The sequence below is a fragment of the Macrobrachium nipponense genome, chromosome 17 (assembly GCF_015104395.2).
Source record: "Macrobrachium nipponense isolate FS-2020 chromosome 17, ASM1510439v2, whole genome shotgun sequence".
Taxonomy (NCBI): Eukaryota; Metazoa; Arthropoda; class Malacostraca; order Decapoda; family Palaemonidae; genus Macrobrachium; species Macrobrachium nipponense.
Genome location: NC_087210.1, coordinates 71,297,873 through 71,323,928, shown reverse-complemented (window position 1 = coordinate 71,323,928; position 26,056 = coordinate 71,297,873). Strand labels below are relative to the sequence as shown.

At 40.3% G+C, this 26,056-nt stretch overlaps 1 protein-coding gene across 1 annotated transcript in view; it reads right to left on the bottom strand.

Annotated features, from left to right (window-relative positions):
• Positions 1 to 26,056, bottom strand: part of LOC135195948 (eIF-2-alpha kinase GCN2-like) — a 153,288-nt gene that overhangs the window by 108,302 nt on the left and 18,930 nt on the right. Inside the window, exons 9-10 of the mRNA XM_064222451.1 lie at positions 23,739 to 23,906; positions 2,600 to 2,744 (exon numbers count right to left, since the gene is read on the bottom strand). Coding sequence (XP_064078521.1) covers positions 2,600 to 2,744; positions 23,739 to 23,906 — 313 coding nt within the window. The remainder of the gene's footprint in view (positions 1 to 2,599; positions 2,745 to 23,738; positions 23,907 to 26,056) is intronic.

Below are 26,056 nucleotides of genomic sequence, written 5' to 3'. Positions count from 1 at the left end.
GCCGTGAACCTGACGCTGAGCGGACTCAGAGGTCTGGTTCCTGGCTGCACGGTCGCTGGTAGGCGACCGTACACTCGGTACCTCCCGCGAACGAGAGGCCGAGACGGACCCTGATGCAGTGGCAGAACCCGCCACTGAAAACCAGGCGAGGAAGTACCGGTGTAGACGGTAACTCCTCTGGTCCCCGTAGTCTTCTTCCTTGCGGAAGAAGAGACGGGCCCCGCTCCCGAAGGAGCAGGAGGACCAGCGGAAGGAACCCCCCATCCCACCGAGGTGAGACAGGTCCCGAGAAGCTCCGAGGGAGACTTCTTAGGAGGGAGGAGGCAACCTTCTTCTTCCTCGGCTGTGAAGCCTTAGAAGTCGAAGGGGAAGAGGCGGCAGCCGACGACGATGAAGAAGATGAAGACGACGACGACGACACCTTCCTCCTCCTCTTATTCCGTCAGCTTCCTCAGGACAGACGTAAGATCTGCCATCCAGGGCGGAGCCGGGGATGCTGTATTGCCGAAGCCACAGGGCCCGGATGCACCTGATACAGACAGACCATAGTCTGGGGTAGTACCACCACGAACAGGGACGACGTCAGCAGGTATGGGCATCTCAGGAACAGCAGGCACAGCCAGCACAGCATCGGTAGGACAGCCAGCGCAGCAACGGCAGGGACAGCCAGCGCAGCAACGGCAGGGACAGCCAGCGCAGCAACTGCATGGACAGCCAGCCCAGAATCGGCAGGTACGGCAGGCAGCACCGGAAACACAGGAAGTGGAGCAGCAGCCAGCAACATCCTGGTACCGGCGGCAGGTCCAGGGGCGAGCTCTAGGGCAGCGGAAGTGTGGTCGCTGCAGCGCAGCAACCACGAGCGGCGGCGGCACGCCCCCCTCTCGGTACGGCGAACGCACTTCACAGCGGGCTGTAGGCAAGACTGTTACCACGTGAGGCGAGTACACCAGGTGAGGAGGGACGTCGTCACCTGGAGCGTGGTCACCACTCCATGGGTGACCGCAGTAGGCCCAGACATAGAACCGCAGCCCCTGGCACTAGCACGCCCTGCAAATGGAAGGACGCCCATACCTCACCAAGGTCCACCCTCGTGGCAAGTAGCACCTGCGGAAATAACAGTAGTAGCGATTAGTGGGGGGAAGTCCCCTTCGCGCGGGGGGGTGAGCCCTCTCCGAACTAGTGGAAGACCCCGAATACAATTGTACATCGGGTACCGAGCGCCCTCCCCCAGCGCTCGCGAACCTCGGACGGATCGGGCGGAGAGAAGAACACCGATAACCTCCCCCCCCCCCCCCCCCAAGGGGAAGGGCCATCTGTGGGAGCTGAGGCGGGGGGGGGGGTTCTCGTTCCCCACCCACCCCCCCCGCACAGCACCCATGTACCCAACCTAATATAAGAGCCCGAGAGCAATCGTGCCCTCGGCCCGAATGCAAGGGCATAAGGATCAATTCCCTGACTGAGCGGAACTTGAACCAAATAAATATTGATGCAATCAATAATAAAAGGAATAAAATGAAAAAGAATCTGCATTACGATTCACTTCACAATGAATAAGGGCTCGGATCGAGCGCATTTGCGCCTCGGTACCGAGCGCAAGGGTAAAAGGATCCTTCCGATTATGAATGGAAACCTTGATCCATAATGAATTTGATGCAATCAAAATATATATGAAAATGAAAAAGAATACTGCGCTTGCGATTTCACTTCATACAAATAAAAAGGGGAAGGATCAATTCCCGGGAAATAGTGGAAACATTGATCCAAGTAAACAATGCAATCTCAATAAAATATGAAAATGAAAAAGAACTGCACTTGCGATTTCACTTCATTCAAATAAAAAGGGGAAAGGATCAATTTCCGGGTAAGCTCGGAAACTGATCCAAAAAGAGTATTGCTACAATCAAAATAAATATATGAAAATGAAAAAGAATACTGTACTTGCGATTCCACTTCCATACAGAATAAGTTTTCGTGTCGAGCGCATTCGCTCGGCAACGAGCATACAGGTCAAAAAAATATAAATGAAAAGAGCACTTACTTACGATTTTCATCTACACATTTCCAACCAAAATATTACGCTCGGAGCGAGCCAGGCTCTCCCGCCCTCGGCACCGAGCATACACCAATACGAGGATCATTTCTGGAAAATGAATTCCCGCACTTACGCCTCCTTCAGTTCCCGGCACTCGGCTGGTAAACGGACGGGCGTGGATAGAAACCAAGATCCTTTAATTCACAATTGAATTCAATGGAAATAAATATGAAATGATTGTACTTACAATTCAGTTTCACTAGATAAATAGAAAAAGAAAAACACAACCATGCGAAAGCAACGACGATGAAGCGGGCAGAGAGCGATGATACACGTCCACACGCCAGCAGGCCGAAAGCAAAAGTGATTTGTTTACCTCCCAGTCGCGCGCGCGCGCCTGTCGGACAAGCAGTTAACTACCGAACCCCTTGTTCGAAAGCTTACGACCTATCCAGCTGCCGCTAGTACCTTCCTATTGTAAAAGGACCGAAGGTTTGTATGCCGTGTCGGAACAAATCCTATTTATTACAAAACCTCTGTGCAGAAAAATAACACAAATACCCTTACCTTTTTGGTCACTTTTTGAATCAGAAGAAAACTTGTCTGTGCTTGGCGTAACTTGCGAATTGCTTGTGTTTTCTGTGTCTGTTGGTGAAGTATCTTTAGCAATAACAGAGATCCCATCCACTTCAGTATTTTCCCCATTTTCATCCTAAAAATATGAATAAAGTTATTTCCCTCAGTAACAATAAACCTTACAAATATATTTTCAAGTGCTTTCAGAACTAATAACTAAGCTTACCACAATTAAAGTCACTGCCCTATTCACTAACATTCATAAATACAAACAGATGGCATCACAAGTTCAGATTTTGCTCTGCACACCTATTCTTCTAGTAAGAATTGTGCAAAGAACAGAAGAACCTGTTCCTTTAACCTATTCCCTGATTATCACGAGTATTCTTGTGATTAATTACCATGTATTCTTCTCACAATCACAAGGATATTCGTTCATACCCGTAAAACTTTCTTGCATATCTCTATCTTCCCGATTTACCTCATTCTTTGACGAATTCTCCTTTTCTATATTCCCTCTCCCCCATAGAAATTATATAGTATGTATTTTTGTCAATAGTTGGCAGTGTGCATTGTTGAGTTTGTAAACTTCCAATTTCAGGTGCTGCTCCTGTAAAATTCTCTCCAGGTTCATTACTGTCAAAGCATGGAAAAAATACTATAATAAATTTTGAATGTCTCATGATTCCTCATTTCATTTTCTTCTTTTTACCTTTCTAGCATACAGTGTAATTATTTATGATACTGCATGACCTAAAATAAATGTAGTGAAAATACTGACTCTCATGTTAACTCAAGAATTTCAAAATCAACAAAAATTATGCCCTACATAGTATAAAAAACCAACTTACGAACAATTCAAGATACGAACGGCCGTCTGGAATGTACTAACTCATTCATGAGTAGTGTGGAGTCTGTAACTTAAACCATAAACCTCATATAAATGAGAGTACAGTAGAATAAACTAATATTTACCCTAGTGAAGTACGTGAAAATTAACACAAATACAAAATTCATTCATTCCAGAAATCAACTGAAAAATGATATTGTTATAATACAATAAAGTTTCATACATACTTACCTGGCAGATATATACATAGCTAAGACTCCGTCGTCCCCGACAGAAATTCAAATTTCGCGGCACACGCTGCAGGTAGGTCAGGTGATCTACCGTCCTGCCCTGGGTGGCAGGATTAGGAACCATTCCCGTTTTCTATTCATATTTTTTCTCTTCCACCTGTCTCCGCGGGGAGGCTGGGTGGGCCATTAATCGTATATATCTGCCAGGTAAGTATGTATGAAACTTTATTGTATTATAACAATATCATTTTCATACAATCAACTTACCTGTCAGATATATGCATAGCTGATTGACACCCTTTGGTGGAGGGTAAGAGACAGCTAACATGGAATAGACAGGTAAACAACATATGTTGTAGGTATAAATAAACCTTGGTTCCTATCTGATAGGTGGTAGACTTCGTCGGCTGTTGCCCCGGTAGTCTGCATCACCTCAAGACTTTAAGCAGTATGTGGGATCTATGGCGAAGGTTCTTGTGGGTCTGCCGATGGGGTCTGAACCGCTTACTCGGCAGAGCCTGAAAGGACTTTGTCAATGGGGTACTGGACCACTTCTATGACGAATACACCCTTATGAAGGAGCGCAACAACCGATCCCGATCACCTGATCCTAACATGAGGGTTCGCGCTCAAATTGAAAAGAGTTATCCCCACACTCCTTTCAAAAACCCCAATAATTTCACTAAGTTAAAAAACTTTAACTCAAAGTTAAGGATCAGTGTCGGCTCCTTATCCCAGTAACTAGAATCCGCAGAAACGTATAAACCAAAAGAGAAGGGATTCTTCGTAGGTTAATTGACATCCTTTGTGTAATGAGAAGTCAACACAGAGTTGCCTCTACCGTACAACACAGCTAATATGTCTTATATGACATATTGTTATGTAAAGTACAAGAATTTGCAAAAGCGCGCACTTCCTGCGCTCTTAATTCTCAGCTGTTTGAAGGAATCAAGTCACTTATGAAGTGCTTAGGAGATCTCCATGTTTCAAAGAAGACCAGGGCTTTCTTGAAATGGATCTCTCCCGACTGAAGCCTGAAGCCTGGCAGGAACCTCGCGCCTGGCTGGTGCTTCGCTCTTGGTTGTCGCCTAGCGCTTGTCTGGTACCTTTCGCTTGACTGGCGCCTCGCATCTGGTTGACGCCTCGCGCCTTAGCTGGAGATTCGCGCCTAGAGCCTGGCTGCTCGCGCCTGGCTGCTCGCGCCTGGCTGGCACCTCGCACCAGGTTGGCGCTTTGTGCCTGCCTGGCGCCTCGCGCCTGCCTGGAGCTTCGCGGCTGACTGGTACCTCGCGCCTGCCTGGCGCCTCGCTCCTGCCTGGCACCTCACGCCTGCCTGGCGCCTCGCGCCTGGTTGGCTCCTCCCCACTTGCCGGAGCTTCGAGCTTGGTAGAGTCTCGAGGATGTCTGGCAATGTCCACATCGGACACTCTTATTTGTCCTATATGTTAGCATCTAGCGCATGCTGTGTCAAGTTGTAGACCCGGTCTTTCTCCTCATCAGACAATGACAGTGTTCTTGGGGCTGTCTGCCTCTGGCGTTTTTTTACGCCTGTTTTAGCATAAGGCTCCTGGTTGGCGCTACATTGTCCGAAAGTCCTGAACATCCACAATAGTAAATCACAAGACTGGAGAAGGGTGGAAGAAATTCTTCCACTATGAGCTTTGGCCTCTCCGGCAAGGGGAGGTGATTGTAGTTAGCTACATCCAGTATACGATAGGATATCTAACAGTATGAGAGATAAGAGTCTTCCTCCGAGGAGCATCCTTCTTGAGTACTTCCCTTGCTCACGAGATATCTTCTTACCTGTTGAAGGGGCTTCTCGTTGTAGAATCTTCCCTATCCTTGTCCGAAGGAAGGGAAGAAGCTTGGAAGTCGAAGGAGACTCCGAGCTGAAATTGGGAGTACTCCTGATTTCTAGCTCCTTATTGTATCCCTCTGAACACCTTCTGGGAAACATTTCAAGCCGTCATCGCATTCCAAAGACTCTGTAGGCAAACGTTTTAACCATTCTACTGTAGATGAAAACGTAAGTACCCTGCCTGGACAACGAAACCTCTATCTGAAAACATTGAATCAGGAATAAGGGGTTTTAGTTCTTTTGCCAGACATACTATGCTGGCAAGAACCCATTGCCTAATCTCCATAGAATCTGATGCGAGATTCCAATGCTTAAAAAAAAATTCACTTGTCTTCTTGATCGTTTGGGACCAAGAGAAACAAAGAATTCCCTCATAAAAATTTCTCAAAGAAGTTTGATGAGGAGCAGTTCCATCTTGTCGGAACATAGAATCTGTGGCCACAAAAAAGATCCCATTAGAAGTACATGATATCCTACTCTTGTCATATTGAGGTATCGTATAAGATCCCGAAGATCTTAATCCTCTGCTATCTCCAATCCCTTTATAGAGACAGAGTATAGCCTTTTACTGCGTTCTTTGATAGCAGATATATAAAGGTGATTCTTCCCTCTGAATGGGAAGAAAAAACCGCTATGTGGTTCACAGAGGTATCGGAAGAGGACAGTTTCCTCATTCCCTCTAGCACAATCTGCAGCAATTCTATATCTTGTCCATGACTATTGTCATTTACCTTGAAAAATCCTCTCATTCATGTCCACTTCTGGTCAGTCTGCACGCAGACAGACTCAGAGTGGAGAGGTTGTCAAGGTCCATTTATAATAGATGCTGATAGAATATTCAGACTGTCTTGGAAAAGACTTCCAAAACTTGCTGTGAGAAGAACGTGACCTCTGTGAATCCAACCTCTCTAAGGCCAAAATGAGGCATAAAATATTATCTTCTCTTTCTTTGACGCCCTTTATCTTAAATTCTGCAAATAAATTGTATTTAGGGGAAAAAAGACTAAAGTTTATTCCCCTTTCTAAAAAAAAATAAAGATGGCGTATATTGCTACCTCTCTTGGTTCGAGGAAAAGGAAGCAGTCTATAGGAAGCCTGTTCGTCTTCTACCTTACTAAGAGATCTATGAAGAAGACTTTCCGCAGGTTCTCACAACTCTTTCCAATAAATGTTAAACATGTTAACAGTTATTATCGTCGATCGAGAAGGTTCTCTTTGTTAACGCGAATAGGAGCGAAAAAAGAGATTCTCGATGCTCTTTGCAATATGAGAGTCGTGGAATTGGCCTAACTGATTAAATGGGTAACGAAATCAGGAACGAATCTTGCCGTTACCGAGCCTGCTGTCCGAGAGGCTACTGGACTCTTAGGTTAATAACTCGCTAAAACGAGAAAATCTTGGATGGTGCTCTTGGCTCACTGCGCCAGGCTGGCGCTTCGGCTGGCACTTCTGGAGCATTGCGCCAGGTTGGCACTTCTGGCACATTGTGCCAGGCTGGCGCTTCCTTCTAATTCTTTTTAGGTTATGTGCCAGAACACCTGTGCCTTTATGGTACCCGACATCCTTTCACATGTTAATTCCGTTCTTAGTAGGAAAAAGCTTTGTATACGTAGTATAGTCCATTCAGGGAAACAAGTTCTGCCACAAAGAGAATGTTTCCCATCCGACTCATCCATCTTCTTCTGAGCAGGTACTCTAATAAGCTATGCTTTCGTAAGCCTGAGAGCATTATATAATATAATGTTCTGCTGCGATAGAATCCTTTAATAATGTTACCTACGGTAACCAGCATTGAAAGGTTGTACTATCTCTCTTATTGAAAGCTTCTTAGCAAAAGGCATACAATATTTTATTTATGTTAGCTTAACTATCCCCTCAATCCGAGGTTAAGACCGCGATTGTAGGGGAGAGATACGGATAGTTATTCCATCCCGCAGGAGAGAGAGATAAACCCGACCGCTCATGACTGACACCTACAAGGTACTGCGTTGGTCTCACTCTCAGGCTCTCAGCGAAAGCAGTCCCCGTTAGCCGTCTGGCCTTACTCTTCCAGAGTTGCCAGCTACTCCATTTAATAAAGGAATTTTATAAAATTATTATCGAACTTCAGGAAGTTCTTATTAAAGCATATTTAAGCGAAACAAGACTTCGATAAATCTAGAAGCTAAGTAGGTGTTGTCTTAACAATCCCTTTAAGCGTAGTCCTTCCTAGGAAAGTCGTAGAAGGATACTGGTAATTGAGTTGCACAGAAAAGAAGTAACTACGGTATGTGTTTATGATCTGACCGTATCGTATTCTCATACAGCAGAAACTCTACTACCTTCTACTATCTTCGTTCTTTTCGTTAATAGAACGATAGAAAGAGTAAATATATATCCTTAAGGAAGGAAGTTAATCCAGGAACTCTTTAAATCTTCGTGATTTCCTCATAAATCGCGGAAGAGACAGAATTCCTGTTCATCACTAGGGTTTACGGAAGGAAGTAGATATTTCCTATCCGCCATCATACCCAAACGTCGATGAGATTCTTATTTAAGAAGAAAAACTCACCAAAGCTCTTGCCTCCTCAAAACGAGGGAAGAGCATGGATGAAGGAGAGAGTCCGCATTGAGAGGAACTGCCTAACACAGGAGTCTTCTGAATAATGAAAAGGGGTTTCTCTTAGTATCAGAATCCTTCTGACAAAAGCAAAGGCCGCCTGTGCGACATCTTGCACATTTGCCAGGGGAAAGTTGCTCAAGTTAAAAAAACTCAAAGAGGAGTCTCGCGACTGACCACTCTCTCAAATGAAGATTTTGGAATATTCTGACGCCTGGCGTCTGGATCCTCGTGCCTAGCACCTGGCGTCTGGATAGTTCCGCGCGCCTGGAATGTTCCGCACGCTAGAAAGGAGACTCGCTCCTGGAACGTTCCGCTTGTGTGGAAGGTCCCGTGCGCCCTGATAGATCCGAGCGCCTCTAGTCTTGTTATACGAGCCTCTTGCCAGTAAACGTTCAATGGAAGCATCCTTCTGATTGCCACTCTACTATAAGGCTCCTCAGTCTAGCCGTCTGTTTTCTCTTTGAAGGCGCCTTGCGCCAAGAAAAAAGTTCTGGAACGCGGCTCGCGCTCAGTTGCTGGAACGCGGCTCGCGTTTATCTGTATGAACGAGGCTCGCGCTAGTCTGTTGGAACGCGGCTCGCGCTAGTCTGTTGGAGTGCGGCTCGCTGCTGGCTGTTGGAACGTGGCTCGCGCTAGCTTGCTGGCTGGCTCTCAGCCTCTCGTTCAGTGTTCTCTTAGTTTTCAAAGAACGAGCCAGATCGTCCGAACTCCAAACATGTACATTCTTTGTCTTTTCGGATGTACGATGAAGAAACGGAAGAAGAGACGCACTTTTTAAAGGATGCCTTTCCAATGGCTATCCCTGCAGTCTGGGACGTTTTACAGATCCTGCCGAGGAACGCCCGATCGGTGGGGATTCTCCATAACCTCCGTAAGGCTTTCGACTTTCCTTCTCCTCTGGGCTTGTGAGCTGGAAGAGGTCTAGGCCTGAGAGCGAGACAGAGCCGATCGGACGCACCCTCTACTAATTAGGACGCCTTTCCAATGGCGAACTTGGCAGTCTGGGACGTTCTACAGATCCTGCCGAGGGGACGCCTGATCGGGTGGGGATTCTCCATAACCTCCGTAAGGCTTTCGACTTCCTTCTCCTCTGGGTAGTGAGCTTGGAAGAGGTTCTAGGCCTGGGAGCGAAACAGAGCCGATCAGAACGCACCCTCCACTGCACTAACACTAAAATCACTTCTTACCTTTCAATAGCTCGTATTTTGAGCTACATTCCTTTGTCTTCAAATTGCAATATGAATTTGAAGATTCTGTGAAGTAAGAAGGAGATGAGGATACAACACTACTAGTATTGTTAATGCTCTAACTGCTCGTTAGTACGAGAGCTATAAAAACAAAAACTTAAATAAAAGGAAGCGTAACTAATTCTATTCCTGACTTCCTCAAGAAGGAAGTTAGCTCAATCAATCTAACATTTACTACACGTTATTATGAATAAATATTAAAATTTTCCTTCTTGCAAACTATGTGAGTGTCTACCGAAAAGTTGGTAGTTACACGTAAACAATTCTTCGAAATTTTCGAAGCCAAAGTTATTAAAACAAATTAATATGCGTATGCCGAACCAAAGATCCAGTACTTCCCTGCAAAAGATAGCCCAGAAGATCGATGGCGATGAAATCCAAAAATCAAGTCAGGAGGAACTGCAAACGTTGTTTACATTCCAAGCGACAGAAAAAATATGAATAGAAAACGGGAATGGTTCCTAATCCTGCCACCCAGGGCAGGACGGTAGATCACCTGACCTACCTGCAGCGTGTGCCGCGAAATTTGAATTTCTGTCGGGGACGACGGAGTCTTAGCTATGTATATATCTGACAGGTAAGTTGATTGTATGAAATTATTAAATTAAGTGAAAAGGCCAATAAACAATTTGCTGTAAAGAACATGTGCTAGTTAACTATATCTTAGTTTTATCAGACAACTGAGCTGATTAACAGCTCTCCTAGGCCTGGCCCGAAGGATCAGATATTTTTACATGGCTAGGAAGCAACTGATTACTAGTAATGGGTCCTACAGTTTATTGTGGGATCCGAACCACATTATTTCGAGAAATGAATTTCTATCACCAGAAATAAATTCCTCTGATTCCTCGTGGCCGAGCCGAGAATCGAACTTTGGACCACCGGATTGGTAGCCGAATGCAAAAACCACTCGTCCAACGAGGAACTAACATGAGCTAGTGCATGGACCACAAGATATAGGGCTATTGTAAAACAATGGTTTACAGCCCCATATTAACTAAGCACACAGCCACTGTATGTTATGATGGTGAAGTAACTGGGAAATAATACACTAGTAACTCAAAAGTATAAGCAGAATAATGAAGTGATAGGATAACATTACTCTCAATATACAATGATGCAACATACAGACACTGCCCTTGTGCAAAGAGAATATAAAGATGACAGCGGAAAGAAAGGGAAGTGGTTCAACTAAGGGGCTGACTTACTTTCTAGTCATCCCGATAAATAAGAGAATCAAAACTCTGTAACTAGGGTAATCCAACATCACCAGTGAAGTGAATATAGTAAAGCAATATTTTGTACCTTGTATTCACAAGTATACGAAATATCAACTGTAACAATGCTAAAAGCAAAAACTATAAACAAAAGAAATGTTAGGATACTATACCAGTGAAGTCCAAACAAAACCAAAGTCCATTCTTCTAATTAAAGTAGTGGTACCTATCAACCAGTATGATCTAAAATAAGCAAATCTTTTCAGAATTCATTATAATCACGATACCCAAATTTCTGTATAAAACACCCACAAACAATACCTATTCTATATATGCTAAATCTATTGCTACAACAATCAAACTACAATACAGAACTTCTACTGCTCAAGTGTTACCAGCCAAACCCATTATAAATAGCAGCTATTCCACTGTGCACCAGTGCAGTAAAATTTGTTTAAATAAATATTAATGGCTTTTCTTGGATCTACTCTAATGAAAGGTAAACAAATGATTTACATGTTCTAAAAATGTTATGTTCTTCATTAAGAAAAATCCTTCACACCATTACTGTGAGCATGAAGAAATGACCAAGTGTTCTTGGTCATTTCTTAAAAATATTAATTATTATTATTACCACGTAGGTATATTAGTTTCCAAATATGATTGGTTACAACCTATATTGGGTCATGTCCAATGTTACTAACTAAACAGTTTACTAGACCACTGACTTAATATTTTTAAGCCTCAAAGGCCTGGTTCAAAGCATCTGTTCTCAATGAAGACATTCAGTCTTATAACATACACTGGAACTCCTTAAATTTTCAATAATTGGATAAACTGAAAACAGTGAAGACTTTGACAGAAATTCTTCAAAGGATTCGTTTCCAATACAATGTTGGTTGAAAACTGGAGAATCACTACGATATGTTTAAATTCATGTGTTGTTCTACATTCTTTGCATTCATGGACTGAGTCACATGAGCTATTCATCAAATACCCTTGTGCAATACACTGTTGGTGGTAGTATAAGTTTTTTCATTGTTTCTTAGGTCCCAAATGCATGCTTCTCTGTCTTTCATTTATAAATTTCTTTATCCAATTTTTCTTCTTTGCATATATCCTTATCAAGGTTCTTTGAAAAGATTGAATTCTCTTTCTAAATAATTTACATAAATCTCTTCATTCTCTTTAGTCCAGGAGCTCCACGGCAAAGAACAATTCCAGCTACTCTCTTTCCTACCTCCATCCTTTCATGATCTCCAAAACCTGAAAGGCCAAAGCTAAGTCTTTGGCAAAAAGGTTCTTTTTTGCTTTTATTTTATTCCATTCTTGGTCCATAAATAACATTGCTCCTTAGTAGTACAAGTTTACTCCTATAATACTCAACCTTAAAAATACAATCCCTGAACTAACAACTTTCACCCATCCCCAGTGTTCCTGACACTAGACACTATATGCATTAACCCTTCCCATTCCTGCATGCAATGTTTTTGCAGTTTTGTCCCACTAAATTCCACATATCAAGCTTTTTCAAACTGAACAAAGCAACTACATATAATACAATCTTTTTGGAACCATATCCATGCTCCAAGACTTAGTATTCAATTCCTGTTTCTATGCAATACGGATACACAGTATGGAGCTGCAAATACCATATTCTTAGCCATTTAGTGACTTCCACCATAAAGAGAAGAAAAGATGCCCTTTTATTCCTTTCCTGGCATCTCACTGAAATAAAAAGTGTGAAAGGTACTGGCCTCAAGAGAGGAGATTCATCTGTCATATAGAAAACATTTCCTCCCAACAAATTCCGTAACCCTTTTCTTAGAGGAAATGGTCCAGGCATTGGAGGACAAGTTAATCTTCCCTGAAACCGTAGCTTGGGGGGGAACTGCTGCCTCCCCATTATCATCATCTACTCATGCTGCTCTCAGCTCAGGTCACCATACCACCAGCCCTCCTCTTCCAGTCACAAAAAAGATGGCAGGCTTTGTTATAAATCCCAATTGATGATTATGGTTTTCTTGAATAAAAGGTAAAACCAAAGTTTTTTTTCATGACTAAGAAATGTTACAACTTACTTTGGCTACCCTCAAACTTTATGCCTAATTTATAACAGTTTTTCTTTCTCAACATGGAATTGCCTTTTTTATTTGGACTGAAGTTTAATCACTCTCCTTGGACTTCAAGAGCTAAAAACTATATACCACTATTTACTAATATTTATAAATAAAGTTCTTTTGTCATAATATTGTTTAAGATGACATGCACAAACAACAAACAAAATAAATCAAAGCTAAAATGAAAGTAAGAAACTTCACTCAAAATGTTATTCTGTTTAAAATTTAATCATGGCCAAACATTTTAAAACATACATGCCAATCACTTTTACTAGCATAAAAAGCAAAAAACCAAGATTTGAGTTGTTCTATCTGATAAGCTGTGTAGAGGTCTGCAACCATTGCATGTAAACCAATCAGATGGATAAAGTAATAACAATAATTACTTATATCAAGGAAACACACCTTACTATATTTTAAACATTTTTGTGTTCACATAAATTGCACACCTACCACTCTCACTAATGCCATGAGGCAATTTAGAAGGACACAATGGAATTCCAAGTTATTCAGCTGTCATATCATCTAAGTGAGAATCAATGTCACAACAGCCAATTGAAAATTATTATGTGAATGGGCAATGCTCTCACCTTTCCTTATATTGCCCAAGTTAAAAACAAAAATCCATGGGTGTATGCTTCATGAGTTCCCATCTGCCTGAGTAGCAAGAACAGGTTGTAACAAATGAAAATTGTTGGGCAACACTGTATCTCACCCCATACCCACACTTGCTAACTTCCCCAAAGAAGTACTATTCCAGATTATAAGAAGCTATTTCCTTGATGAAGATAGACATACCAAAAATGACATCAGCTTCAGATCTTCTGTATTGAAAAGTAACAAAAAGGTGATACAATTCTCAACCCCAGAGCTAATAGTGATGTCTTGTAATCTCAGGCAATGAATGTCATGTGAACATTAGACATCCACAAGAGACGAGTGTCATTCAAGCTAGAAATCTTTATACCAGCTGTGGCTTTTAACAAATGTACATTGTCACTTGGCCCTCCAATTTTATCCTTCAGACTGACTGACAAAGAGAATGCCTTTATCATTCTCATCGCTGGGTATGCTGGTTTGCCTCCTATTCATGTATAGGAGCCTCTCCATTTCCTCCTTGACAGTGCTATGTATCTTGGTGAAGCTCCTGGTAACCAAAGTACAGAGTTGCCCATTCACAAGAACACCATCCTTCTTCTGAGGGACCATGAACAGTCAGCTGGGTGACTACGTACTTTACTGGATTTTTAAGTACTGACTCAGATTCTGACATTTCTTTAAAAAATTACTTCTGTTCATAGTAATATAACCTAGGTGATGAATAAACTCTGTCTGTCTGCCTATTCTCTGTGGCTGATGTCCTTGGTAGTTGGATCTTAACTGTCTGACAATAGGGAGTTATTTGTATTGGGTTAAGCTAAGAGGTGATATAAATAATGTCTCACTTTTCATTTATCAATCAGTTACAACTTCTTTTTGAACCTCTTCATTTCTTTATATGATGATGCAATCTTCCTTGTTCTTTGCAAGCTCCTCTTGCCATTTCTTGTAATAATAAGTTACTAATAAATCTGGAGAATCCACAACACAGCCAGTACAAAATCCAATTGGGTCACCACTCTGCCATTAACGCTGAATTAAGATCTTCATCTACATGAACAACCAGTGCATGAGGATTGGAGGATCTTTGGCACCAGGGAGAGTATGGGCGTTTTTAGCATTAAACCAGTGATCATAGATTAAATATTTTTCCCTTCTAACACACATAGTTTGCTCTCTCTTAAATCTAAAGCAAGCCACATCCATCCATATCTTAATCTGACCAAATGGGTAAGCCATGTGAGCTGTTTTGTTCATCGTAGCCCTGAATTCTTGCATGTCTATCCTTCTGTTAGATCTTGACAATCTCTTTACTACCTTGCCACCTTAATACTCCTGCCTCCCCCAAGAAATATTTTGAAGAACATGAATAGTGCATCCAACTGAACGAGAGGTAAAAGAACCAAATACTGTACAGTATATTGTAGAGTAAAATCACAAGGATTTAAGTACCATATACCAAAAGAAAGAATATAGATCTGATTTAGCTCTGATTACTATTGGCATACACACCAATAATCAGACCTACAAGAAAAACGAACAATGTTAATAAGCAAGACAAAAGCCAGACAGTACTGCACACAAATTATATGTACCCTTTTCCTCATTAAAGAAACAACTCAACTCTTGGTCCATAACCTTTATGTAAATGGCAGTAGCAAAAGTGACAGCATTATCAACTTGTAAGAACAAGTCTCAATTAAAACAAAGCATGGACTAAAAGCAAAATTACTACAAAAAGCAATCAACCACTCAAATTCACTTGAATAATAGGTGTATTATCATCATCAACCACTTGAGATTGTGACACCTGAGGCTGTTCTTCTAGAATAGTTACTTCATCCTCATCTTTAGCCTGTGAGATTTATGAAAAGAAAATTGGATCTGACTCAAAACAAGAATTAATATAACATGACACTTTGAAAACAAAAATGCTCTCATATTCTGACTCCTTTTTAAAATTCAGAATTATTTTCTATGTCATTAATCAGTGAAAGAGACTTTAATCTTCAGAGTCAACTAATATTCAGTACTATTAGGGCCACTACATTAAAACCAGATCTATAATTAATATCTCTACCAAAATAATTCTTCATAAAGATATAAAATGATTCAGCAGAATAGTGTTAAACAATTAAAATGAAAAAGAGAAAATAAAAAAATTAATATTAAAAACCATGAGGCAAGAAAACCATAAAGAGAATTACTGTACAAGCCTCAAAATTTTAAATATAATGTACAGTGCTCCCCATTTTTACGTAGAAATAAGTTCCAGAACCTACCGCAGAAATGAAAAATCTGTGGAAATTCAAAAATCCCTTCTAAAATTGCTTATAAGTGCCCAATACATACCTTGAACCCGTTAAATAAAATTTTATAACTGCATAACATATCATTTCACTAACTTAATTTGACAGTTCAAACAAATGTACACCTTAAATTATCACATTAAAGCAATTTGATATCATTTCAAACGAAAACACACCCCAATTCATCATTCCAAAATGCCCATAACCTTACATTGCAGTACTCTCCTACTACTACTACACTTATGTAGGCAATATAAACCCCTAAAACACTTATATCTACCAATTTTAACAATTCATCGCTAAACTTGAGTTCAAGCAAAAATATACCTCAAAACTATCATCCCAAAACACCCCAATGTCATTTCAAAGTCACATTGTAAAATTAAGTTCCAGCATACAACTGTTGCTCTTAAGTACTATCCACTATTATTTAGACGTGCACGTTTTCTTTGGCCTACTTAACTTTGTGCATCATTCTGCTCACACTTTAATGTACTGGGCATACATTTCATGCATATTTTCCTGAGTTGTAAGATGATTTTCATATTATACTTACTGTACAGGTACGTATTTTAGGATAGTACTACTGTATAGAGCATATCTAAAATACATGGGTAGTTTAGATCAACGGGACATGTATACATAGCTCCTAACAGAATGCTAGCTTTGTTATGTCATGTTGGTACGTGTTTTCATGATTTCGCACAAATACGTTTATGATGAAAAAATTACAAAATTTAAATTAGGTTGTATTTTCCATAGCTAACAAACCAACCTTTGGTCTTAACAGTTGGATAAATCTTCTGGCACTAGCCGGAAACCGGTTAAAAGCTATCAAAGATTGTAAATGCAAGGAATCTGTGGCATCGGGCATCCGATAACCCTCTTACGCCGAAGCCCTAAAAATCAAAACCTCTCCTGTATGCCGGCGCCGGTTTGGAGTGAGCGCGGAAGCGGAAAAAATATTTTTTTCAAAAAATCACAGCGCGCTTAGTTTTAAAGATTAAGAGTTCATTTTTGGCTCATTTTTTTTTTCATTGCCTGAAGTTTAGTATGTAATCATCAGAAATGAAAAATAATATCATTATCATATGTAAATAATGCGATATATGGTAGCGAAAAAAAAATCATAGATAATTGTATTCAAATCACGCTGTGCAAAAAACGGTCAAAGCTAACGGGTTAATTTTTTTTTTCGTTGTATTGTACACTAAATTGCAATCCTTTTGCAATAAAAGCAACACCGGAAAAATATTATCACAAAATGATGTACGAATTCGTAACGCGCGGACGTAAAAAAATGTTATTTTCAAAAATTCACCGTAATTCTAAATATTGTTCTAGAGACTTCCAATTTATTTTAAAATTAAGACAAATGATTGAATATTATGATACTGTAAGAGTTTTAGATTAGAATTGCAGATTTCGACCATTTCGGACGAGTTAAATTTGACCGAATGTCGAAATTTTATATATGTATATGTTTTTATATGCACATATTTCGGGGATGGAAAGAGCTACAACCTTCACTTATTTTTTATTGTATTCTTCATAAATTTGCGCACATTTTGATATATGAAACTCTATAAAAAGGCTAATATGAAAAGGAGCAAATATTAGGATAATGCGATGTACGTATTTCGGAGACTTGCGGCCGCGAATCGGCGCGCGGAGTGAAGGTAAATATATTTTTCAAAAATTCACCATAAATCACAATATTGTTTTAGAGACTTCAAATTTGTTTCAAAATAAAGAAAAATGACGGAATATTACTAGGCCATAAGAGTTTTAGCTTACAATTGCGTTTTTCAACTATTTCGGTAGAGTCAAATTTGACCGAACGTGGTTTTTTTTCTATTTATCGTGATTTATATGCAAATATTTTGAAAAAAGAGAAAAGCTACAACCTTCAATCTTTTTTAGTTGTATTCTACATGAAATTGCGCACCTTTTTTATATATAAAACTTTATGTAACAGCTAATTTTAAATGGTGCAAACATTTCGACAATCGCACAAAAAAATTCTGATTTTTTCGGAAGAGTTACCGCGCGAACGTAAGGAAAATGTTTTTTTTTTTTTTTTTTCATAAATTCACCATAAATTGAAATATTGTGCTAGAGACTTCCAAGTCGTTGCAAAATGAAGGTAAATGATTGAATATTACTAGAAATAAGAGTTTTAGCTTACAATTGCGTTTTCCGACCATTTCGGTAGAGTCAAAGTTGACCGAAAGTTGAAATTTTTGCACTTAACGTTATTTATATGAAAATATTTTGAAACTGATAAAAAGCTACAACCATGATTTGTTTTTTGTTGTATTGTGCATGAAATTGCGCACATTTCCATATATAAAACTTTATGTAACGGCAAATTTAAAAGGGTGCAAACATTAGGACAATCGCACGAAAAAATTTATCGGAAGAGTTATCGCACAAACGTGAGGAAAAGGTTTTTTCATAAATTCACCATAAATCGAAATATTGTGCTAGAGATGTTCAATTTGTTGCAAAATGAAGGCAAATGATTGAATATTACTATAATATAAGAATTTTAGCTTACAATTACGTTTCTCGACCATTTCTGTAGAGTCAAAGTTGACCGAAGGTTGAAATTTTTGCACTTATCGTTATTTATATGAAAATATGTCAAAACTGATAAAAGCTACAATCATGAGTATTTTTTAGTTGTATTTTTCATGAAATTGCGCACATTTTCATATATAATACTTCATGTAAAGGATAATTTAAAATGGTGCAAAAATTATGTCAAAGTGACGAAATAATTTCCGAGATGTGTCACTGATACTTTTTAGTGCGATAAGAAAGAAATTCGCGCTTGCGCGCCTGCGTAGCGATTGTTAACAAAACAACGCCTTGATCCATGAACTCCCAGCATCCCCCAAGGCGCGTGATACAAAAGTTTTAGGCTGGTAGGCCTATAAGTATTTTTCCGCGAATTTTTAAAAAAACTTTTTTGAGCCGACGTATGATACGTCCAATCGGCATACGGGAGACATTCTGACTCGACGTTTAATACGTCCAATCGGCGTAAGAGGGTTAAGGTGGAAGCGAGTCAAGAGACAGAGCAATAGTCTTTCTTCAACCACCCTGTTTCATATAGTCTCCTATACAGCCTCAGAAGTCTCCCATGAGCATCAACGTATTTTTCATGGCCTTCCAGGATTCCCGTGTTCACGCTTCCTCTGAGACAGATGCAACTTGCAGTAGATGTGCTTCAGGCCTATTCCTACTGCTTCGTTATCGGCTGTTTTATATCCTCTCCTTCTATTATTCCCAGATATTTGTATCCTGTCTCATCTATGCGTTTGATGCTATTCCCATCATCTAGCTTTATTCCCTCAGTCCTTGTCACTTTGCCTTTTTGTATGTTGACCAAGTCACATTTTTCTATTCCAAACTCCATCCTGATGTCCCCAGATACGATCCTTACAGCCTGGATTGGAGTACTATCTATTTCCTTGATGCTCTTACCATACAGCTTGATGTCATCCATGAACATCAGATGGTTAATTCTGTTGCTTCCATTCTTGAGTTAGTAACCAGCATCCATCTTCTGCAGTACTTTTGCCATGGGAATTATGGCTACCATGAAGAGTAGTGGGGACAGTGAGTTGCCCTGAAGGATCCCTCTTCTGAGGTTAACCTCTGCTAGTCTTATTCCAGAGCTTGTCAGTACTGTATTCCATTTATGCATTTTATTTATTAGAAAGCTGATGAAAACACCAGTACATTTTCAGGATTATTACTATTATACTAGTATTATTATGTAATCTTATTAAATCTTTTTTAGTATTTGAAAATTTGTACTTATTATTGCTAAATTATTTAGCTATCATACAAAAGTGGTTAGTCATCACCTCCCATAAATTTATTAAAATATTCTCTCTCTCTCTCTCTCTCTCTCTCTCTCTCTCTCTCTCTCTCTCTCTCTCTCTCTCTCTCTCTCTCTCTCTCTCTCAGTATACATATATTTTAATAAAAAAATACAGTAATTAGTGAATATGCAGTGTTACTCTACATAAAAAAGTGATTTCATACATTCAACTTCCCTGTCAGATATATACTTAGCTATAGACTCCGTCGTCCCCGATAGAAATTCGAATTTCGCAGCACACGCTACAGGTAGGTAGGTCAGGTGATCTACCGCCCCACCGCTGGGTGGCAGGAATAGGAACCATACCTTCTAGAACCAGATTTTCTCTATCGTTTGGAATGTAAACATACGTTTACGGTTCCTCCTGATTTGATTTTCGTGTTTTAGAATCGGATATTGCTCAAGAGAAGATGGATGAGTGGGATGGGAAACATTCTCTTCGTGGCAGAAATGGTTTCCCTGAATGGACTATACTATGTATATATGAGTTTTTTCCTACTAAGAACGGAATTAACATGTGAAAGGATGTCGGGTACCATAAAGGCACAGATGTTCTGGCACATAACATAAAGAGAATTAGAAGAAAGCGCCAGCCTGGCGCAATGAGCCAAGAGCACCATCCAAGATATTTTCTCGTTTTAGCGAGTTATTTACCTAAGAGTCCAGTAGCCTCTCAGACAGCACGCTCGGTAACGGCAAGATTCGTTCCTGATTTCGTTACCCATTTAATCCCTTAGGCCAATTCCACGACTCTCTCATATCGCAAAGAGCATCGAGAATCTCTTTTTTCGCTCCTGTTCGCGTTAACAAAGAGAACCTATTTGAAAAATTCCAACAGGACAGGGAATGTAACGATCCTTAAGAGGTTCGATGCAAGATTTTGCATGTCCGTGAGAACCTTCTCGATCGACGATAATAACTGTGAAAGTATGTCTAACATTTATTGCAAAGAGTTGTGAGAACCTGCGAAAAGTCTTCTTCATAGATCTCTTAGCAAGGTAGAAGACGAACAGTCTTCCTGTAGACTGCTTCCTTTTCCTCGAACCAAGAGAGGTAGCAATATACGCCATCTTTATTTTATAGAAAGGGGAATAAACTTTAGTCTTTTTTCCCCTAAAATATAAATTCTTTACAGTACTTAAGATAAAGGGCATCAAAGAAAGAGAGGATAATACTTTATGCCTCATTTTGGCCTTAGAGAGGTTGGATTCACAGAGGTCAAGTTCTTCTCTCAGCATGTTTTGGAAGTCTTTTCCAAGACAGTCTGAATATTCTATCAGCATCTATTATAAATGGACCTTAACAACCTCTCCACTCTGAGTCTGTCTGCATGCAGACTGACCAGAAGTGGACATGAATGAGAGGATTTTTCAAGGTAAATGACAATAGTCATAGACAAGATATAGAATTGCTGCAGATCGTGCTAGAGGGAATGAGGAAACTGTCCTCTTCCGATACCTCTGTGAACCACATAGAGGTTTTTCTTCCCTTTCAGAGGGAAGAATCACCTTTGTATATATCTGCTATCAAAGAACGCAGTAAAAGGCTATACTCTGTCTCTATAAAGGGATTGGAGATAGCAGAGGATTAAGATCTTCGGGATCTTATACGATACCTCAATATGACAAGAGTAGGATATCATGTACTTCTAATGGGATCTTTTTTGTGGCCACAGATTCTATGTTCCGACAAGATAGAACTGCTCCTCATCAAACTTCTTTGAGAAATTTTTATGAGGGAATTCTTTGTTTCTCTTGGTCCTAAACGATCAAGAAGACAAGTGAATTTTTTTTTGAGCATTGGAATCTCGCATCAGATTCTATGGAGATTAGGCAATGGGTTCTTGCCAGCATAGTATGTCTGGCAAAAGAACTAAAACCCCCTATTCCTGATTCAATGTTTTCAGATAGAAGTTTCGTTGTCCAGGCAGGGAACTTACGTTTTCATCTACAGTAGAATGGTTCAAACGTTTGCCTACAGAGTCTTTGGAATGCGATGACGGCTCGAAATGCTTCCCAGAAGGTGTTCAGAGGGATACAATAAAGAGCTAGAAATCAGGAGTACTCCCAATTTCAGCTCGGAGTCTCCTTCGACTTCCAGTCTTCTTCCCTTCCTTAGGGCAAGGATAGGGAAGATTCTGCAACGAGACACCCCTTCAACATGTAAGAAGAGATCTCGTGAGCACGGAAGTATTCAAGAAGGACCCTCCTCGGAGGAAGACTCTTATCTCTCGTACGGTTAGATATCCTATCGTCTACTGGATGTAGCTGATTACAATCACCTCCCCTTGCCGGAGAGGCCAAAGCTCAAAGTGGAAGAACTTCTTCCACTCTTCTCCAGTCTCCTGATAAACTATTGTGGATGGTCAGGACTTTTGGACAATGTAGCGCCAACCAAGTGCCATATGCCAAAACAGGCTTAAAAAACGCCAGAGGCAGACAGTTTCAAGGAACACTGTCATTGTCTGATGAAGAGAAAGAGGGGGCCTCCAACCTAGCACAGATGTGCTAGAGGCGAACAAATCGGACAGTTAAGAGTGTCCGATGTGGGCATCGCCAGACATCCTCGAGACTCTACCAAGCTCGAAGCTCCAGCAAGTGGAGAGGAGTCAGCCAGGCGCCGGACGCCAAATTGTGCCAGTCTGGAACCAGGCGCGAAGCTACTTCCAGGCGCGAGGCGCCAGCCATGAGTCAGGCGAAAAGCGCCTTCCAGGAGTTAGGCGCCAACCAAGTGTCAGGCAGGCGCCAGCCAGGCGCGAGGCTCCAGCCAGGCGCGAGGCGCCAGCCAGACACGAGGCGCGAGGCGCCACCCAGGCGCAAGCCAGGCTCTAGGCTTCATCCAGAAAAGATCCATTTCAAAGGAAGCCCTGGTCTTCTTTGAAATAAGTGTGATCGCTAAAGCACTTCATGAATAACTTGATGATTCCTTCAAACAGCTGAGAATTAAAAGCGCTTGAAGTGCGAGCTTTTATGAATTCTTGTTCTTTACATAACAATATGTCGTGAAGGACATATCAGCTGTAACTTACGGGAGATGCAACTCTGTGTTGACTTCCCTTTGCACGAAGGAGGTCAAGTTGACCTACGAGAGATCCTTCTCTCTTGGTTTTACGTGTCTACGGATATGTTGCTGGGATAGGGAGCCGACACTGATCCTTAACTAAGTGAGTTAATTTTTCTGTTAACATAGTGTTTTTTTTTTCTTTGGTTTGTTTGAAAGGAGTTTGGGGATAGCTCTTTTCAAACTAAGCACAAACCCTCGTGTTAGGATCAGGTGATCGGGATCGGTGTTGCCTTTTATGCTCCTTAATATGCCCCTGGCATAGGTGTATTGTCATGTAAGTGGATAAGACCCCATTGACCAATGACCATTAGATTCTGTCGAGTAAGTGGATAAGACCCCATTGACAGATCTACAAGAACTCTTAGCCATAGGTCACATCCTCGCTGAGGCTCTTGAGAGGAAGCAGACTACTAGCAATAGCTAGGAAGTCGACCCTTCGTCTAAACACATAGGAACCAAGGTTTTATTTATTTATTACCTACAACGTATGATGTTTACCTGTCTAATCAGTAATTAGCTGTCTCTTACCCTCCGCCAAAGGTGCCAATCAGCTAAGTATATATCTGACAGGGAAGTTGAATGTATGAAAATGATATTGTTATTGTACAATAAAGTTTCATACATACTTACCTGGCAGATATATACTTAGCTATAGACTCCGTCGTCCCCGATAGAAATTCGAATTTCGCGGCACACGCTACAGGTAGGTAGGTCAGGTGATCTACCGCCCCGCCGCTGGGTGGCAGGAATAGGAACCATACCTTCTAGAACCAGATTTTCTCTTCCACCTGTCTCCTGAGGGGAGGCTGGGTGGGCCATTCAATCGTATATATCTGCCAGGTAAGTATGTATGAAACTTTATTGTACAATAACAATATCATATTGATGGTAAATTCAGAGATACACCCCAAAGAAAAATATGCAAACTAATGAAATTTCCCCAACAGACAAGTGAATGATGTTCCACAAAAATCCACAAAATGAAACGGGGAAATGTGAAATGCGTAAAAAAAGGGGGCACTGCACTAACGATACAGAAATTGACAAGTGGCCTTAATCTCTTCAGACCTTAAATATCATAACCACATACCACCTCTACATACTGTACAGTTATAAACCAAAACAATTTCTCCCATTACCTGTACAAATTTTTCAATCCATGATGTGTAATAGCGAACAACATTTTCATGGTTTAATGATGACAAAAGCTTAACTTCCTTGATGATCTTCCTTCTAACAACATCCTTTTGCTGATGAAGAGGAATCCTTTTCAGAGCATATTCCCTCTCATCAACTATATTTCGAACCTGGAAAAAAACCATGAATCACTAATTTTTGTTTTAGGATAACAATCTAATATCCCTTAAAAATTCAATCAAGAAACTTCTTTTAATAATTTCATAGTGCCTGTCAACGGTGGCAGATAAGTCATATGGCATAAAAAAAAGAGAGAGAAAGAGAAGCCATACTTCAAATGAGTGTGAAATATCACTGAAGACATATAGTTGCTTTAAAATTTTATCCTGTATTCACACAAGTTACATACTAACTTTATTTACTAGAGAGGAATAACTGCCCTGAAAGACAAGTGACAATATTCAATTCATCTAGTTATCACTAGCATTTAATTGCGCCATAAACAGGTATTTGGCAAACGATTTTGGTTGAATCTCTAATTGTATTATGTTTATTCTTACCTCAAGTATATTAAGTGAAAATTTACATTATTTTGGTAAGGTTCATGCACTCTACTTATCCAAAACTAAGAACTGAAAAGATGCACAAACCATGTCTGTTTATCACAATAATAAAGCTGATTAAGAAAAAGAAACTGAGGCTGAAGAAAGAAAAAGAGGAGATTCAACCATTTACCAGCCTTTAAGCCTTCTCATATCAAGAAATATCCTCATACCTAGGAGTCAGTTCCAGAATATACTTACTTCGATCACACTGGTGACAGTCATTGCATATCCTCACATTTATCCAGAAGAGTAAATGAGGTAACAAATAGTATCATGTGCCTGATTAACACTTATAAGTTTACATCTTGAATGGCTGTAGCACTTAAATTACAAACATGAGAGCATAAGCTGGGCTCGGGAGTCCTCATTCTCATCCATCTGGTTATTCTCTAACCATAAGAAGGCAAGATTTGACACTGGTCAGGATTAAGTGCTATTGGTGGAAAATTTTGGCAAGGTGACAAATGAAAAGAGCAAAAATGGAAGATGAGAGGAACTTCAAAAAGACAATAAAGAAGATGTCACTATCATAGCATAAGGTGAGAAATTCTAAGTGATACTTTTTATTACAAAAATATGAGAAGCAGCCACCCCATTATGTAAAATAAGCCAGCATCCATAAAGATAGATTTGATGAAAAGTTACGCCACCTACAAATTTACATGCCTGGTGGATGGATGCCACCATGCATATATTGGGATGACAACTAATAAGCTATCAAAGCGCTTCTCAAGGATGGTGCTATATTCAATTACTATAACTATGAACACTAGAGAAGACCAGAAAAAGAAAAATTAATTAAGGCAATAAAAATTATAGACCTAGTACAAGACTCTCAAGACTCTTACATATCCAGGGAGCTCCTTGTTGGACAAGTGGGTTACATGCTCGCCTACCGATTCGGTATAATCAAAGTTCGATTCCCCGCTCTGCCAACGTGGAATCAGAGGAATCTATTTCTGGTGATTAGAAATTAATTTCTCAAAATAGTGGTTTGGATCCCACAATAAGCTGTAGGTCCTGTTGCTACGTAACCAGTTGGTTCCTAGCCACATAAAAATATCTAATCCTTCGGGCCAGCCCTAGGAGAGCTGTTTATCAGCTCAGTGGTCTGGTTAAACTAAGATATACTTAACTTAACTTACATATCCTGGGAAAAAAACCTCAGCACAAACACTGTAAATGAATTTGAATTTTTCCCACAACAAACAGGGAGATGTAAGAAATCAGCCAGAACCAAACACCATTAAGGCAGAGAGAGAGAGAGAAGAGAGAGAGAGAGAGAGAGAGAGAGAGAGAGAGAGAGAGAGAGAGAATGTTTGGCTATACCACCACATGAACAGATCCCTATTCCTGGTGTAACAGCAAACAATATAACTAGATACATATATATTTACTATACATATATATATATATATATATATATATATATATATATATATATATATATATATATATATATATATATATGAGAGAGAGAGAGAGAGAGAGAGAGAGAGAGAGAGAGAGATGCAAACTACCAAACAGCACCAAATGCAAATGAGAAAGAGGAATAATATGTGAGTATCCAGCCCAGCACCAGAGTAAGACATTACATCAGTCACTTCAGCAGAAACACCCAACTTCCCCAAACGAGGAGTTCCAATATCTGTGATCTTCACAGCAAAAATATCTGACATCATAACAAACTAATGACAATCCAAATTGCCCAACCA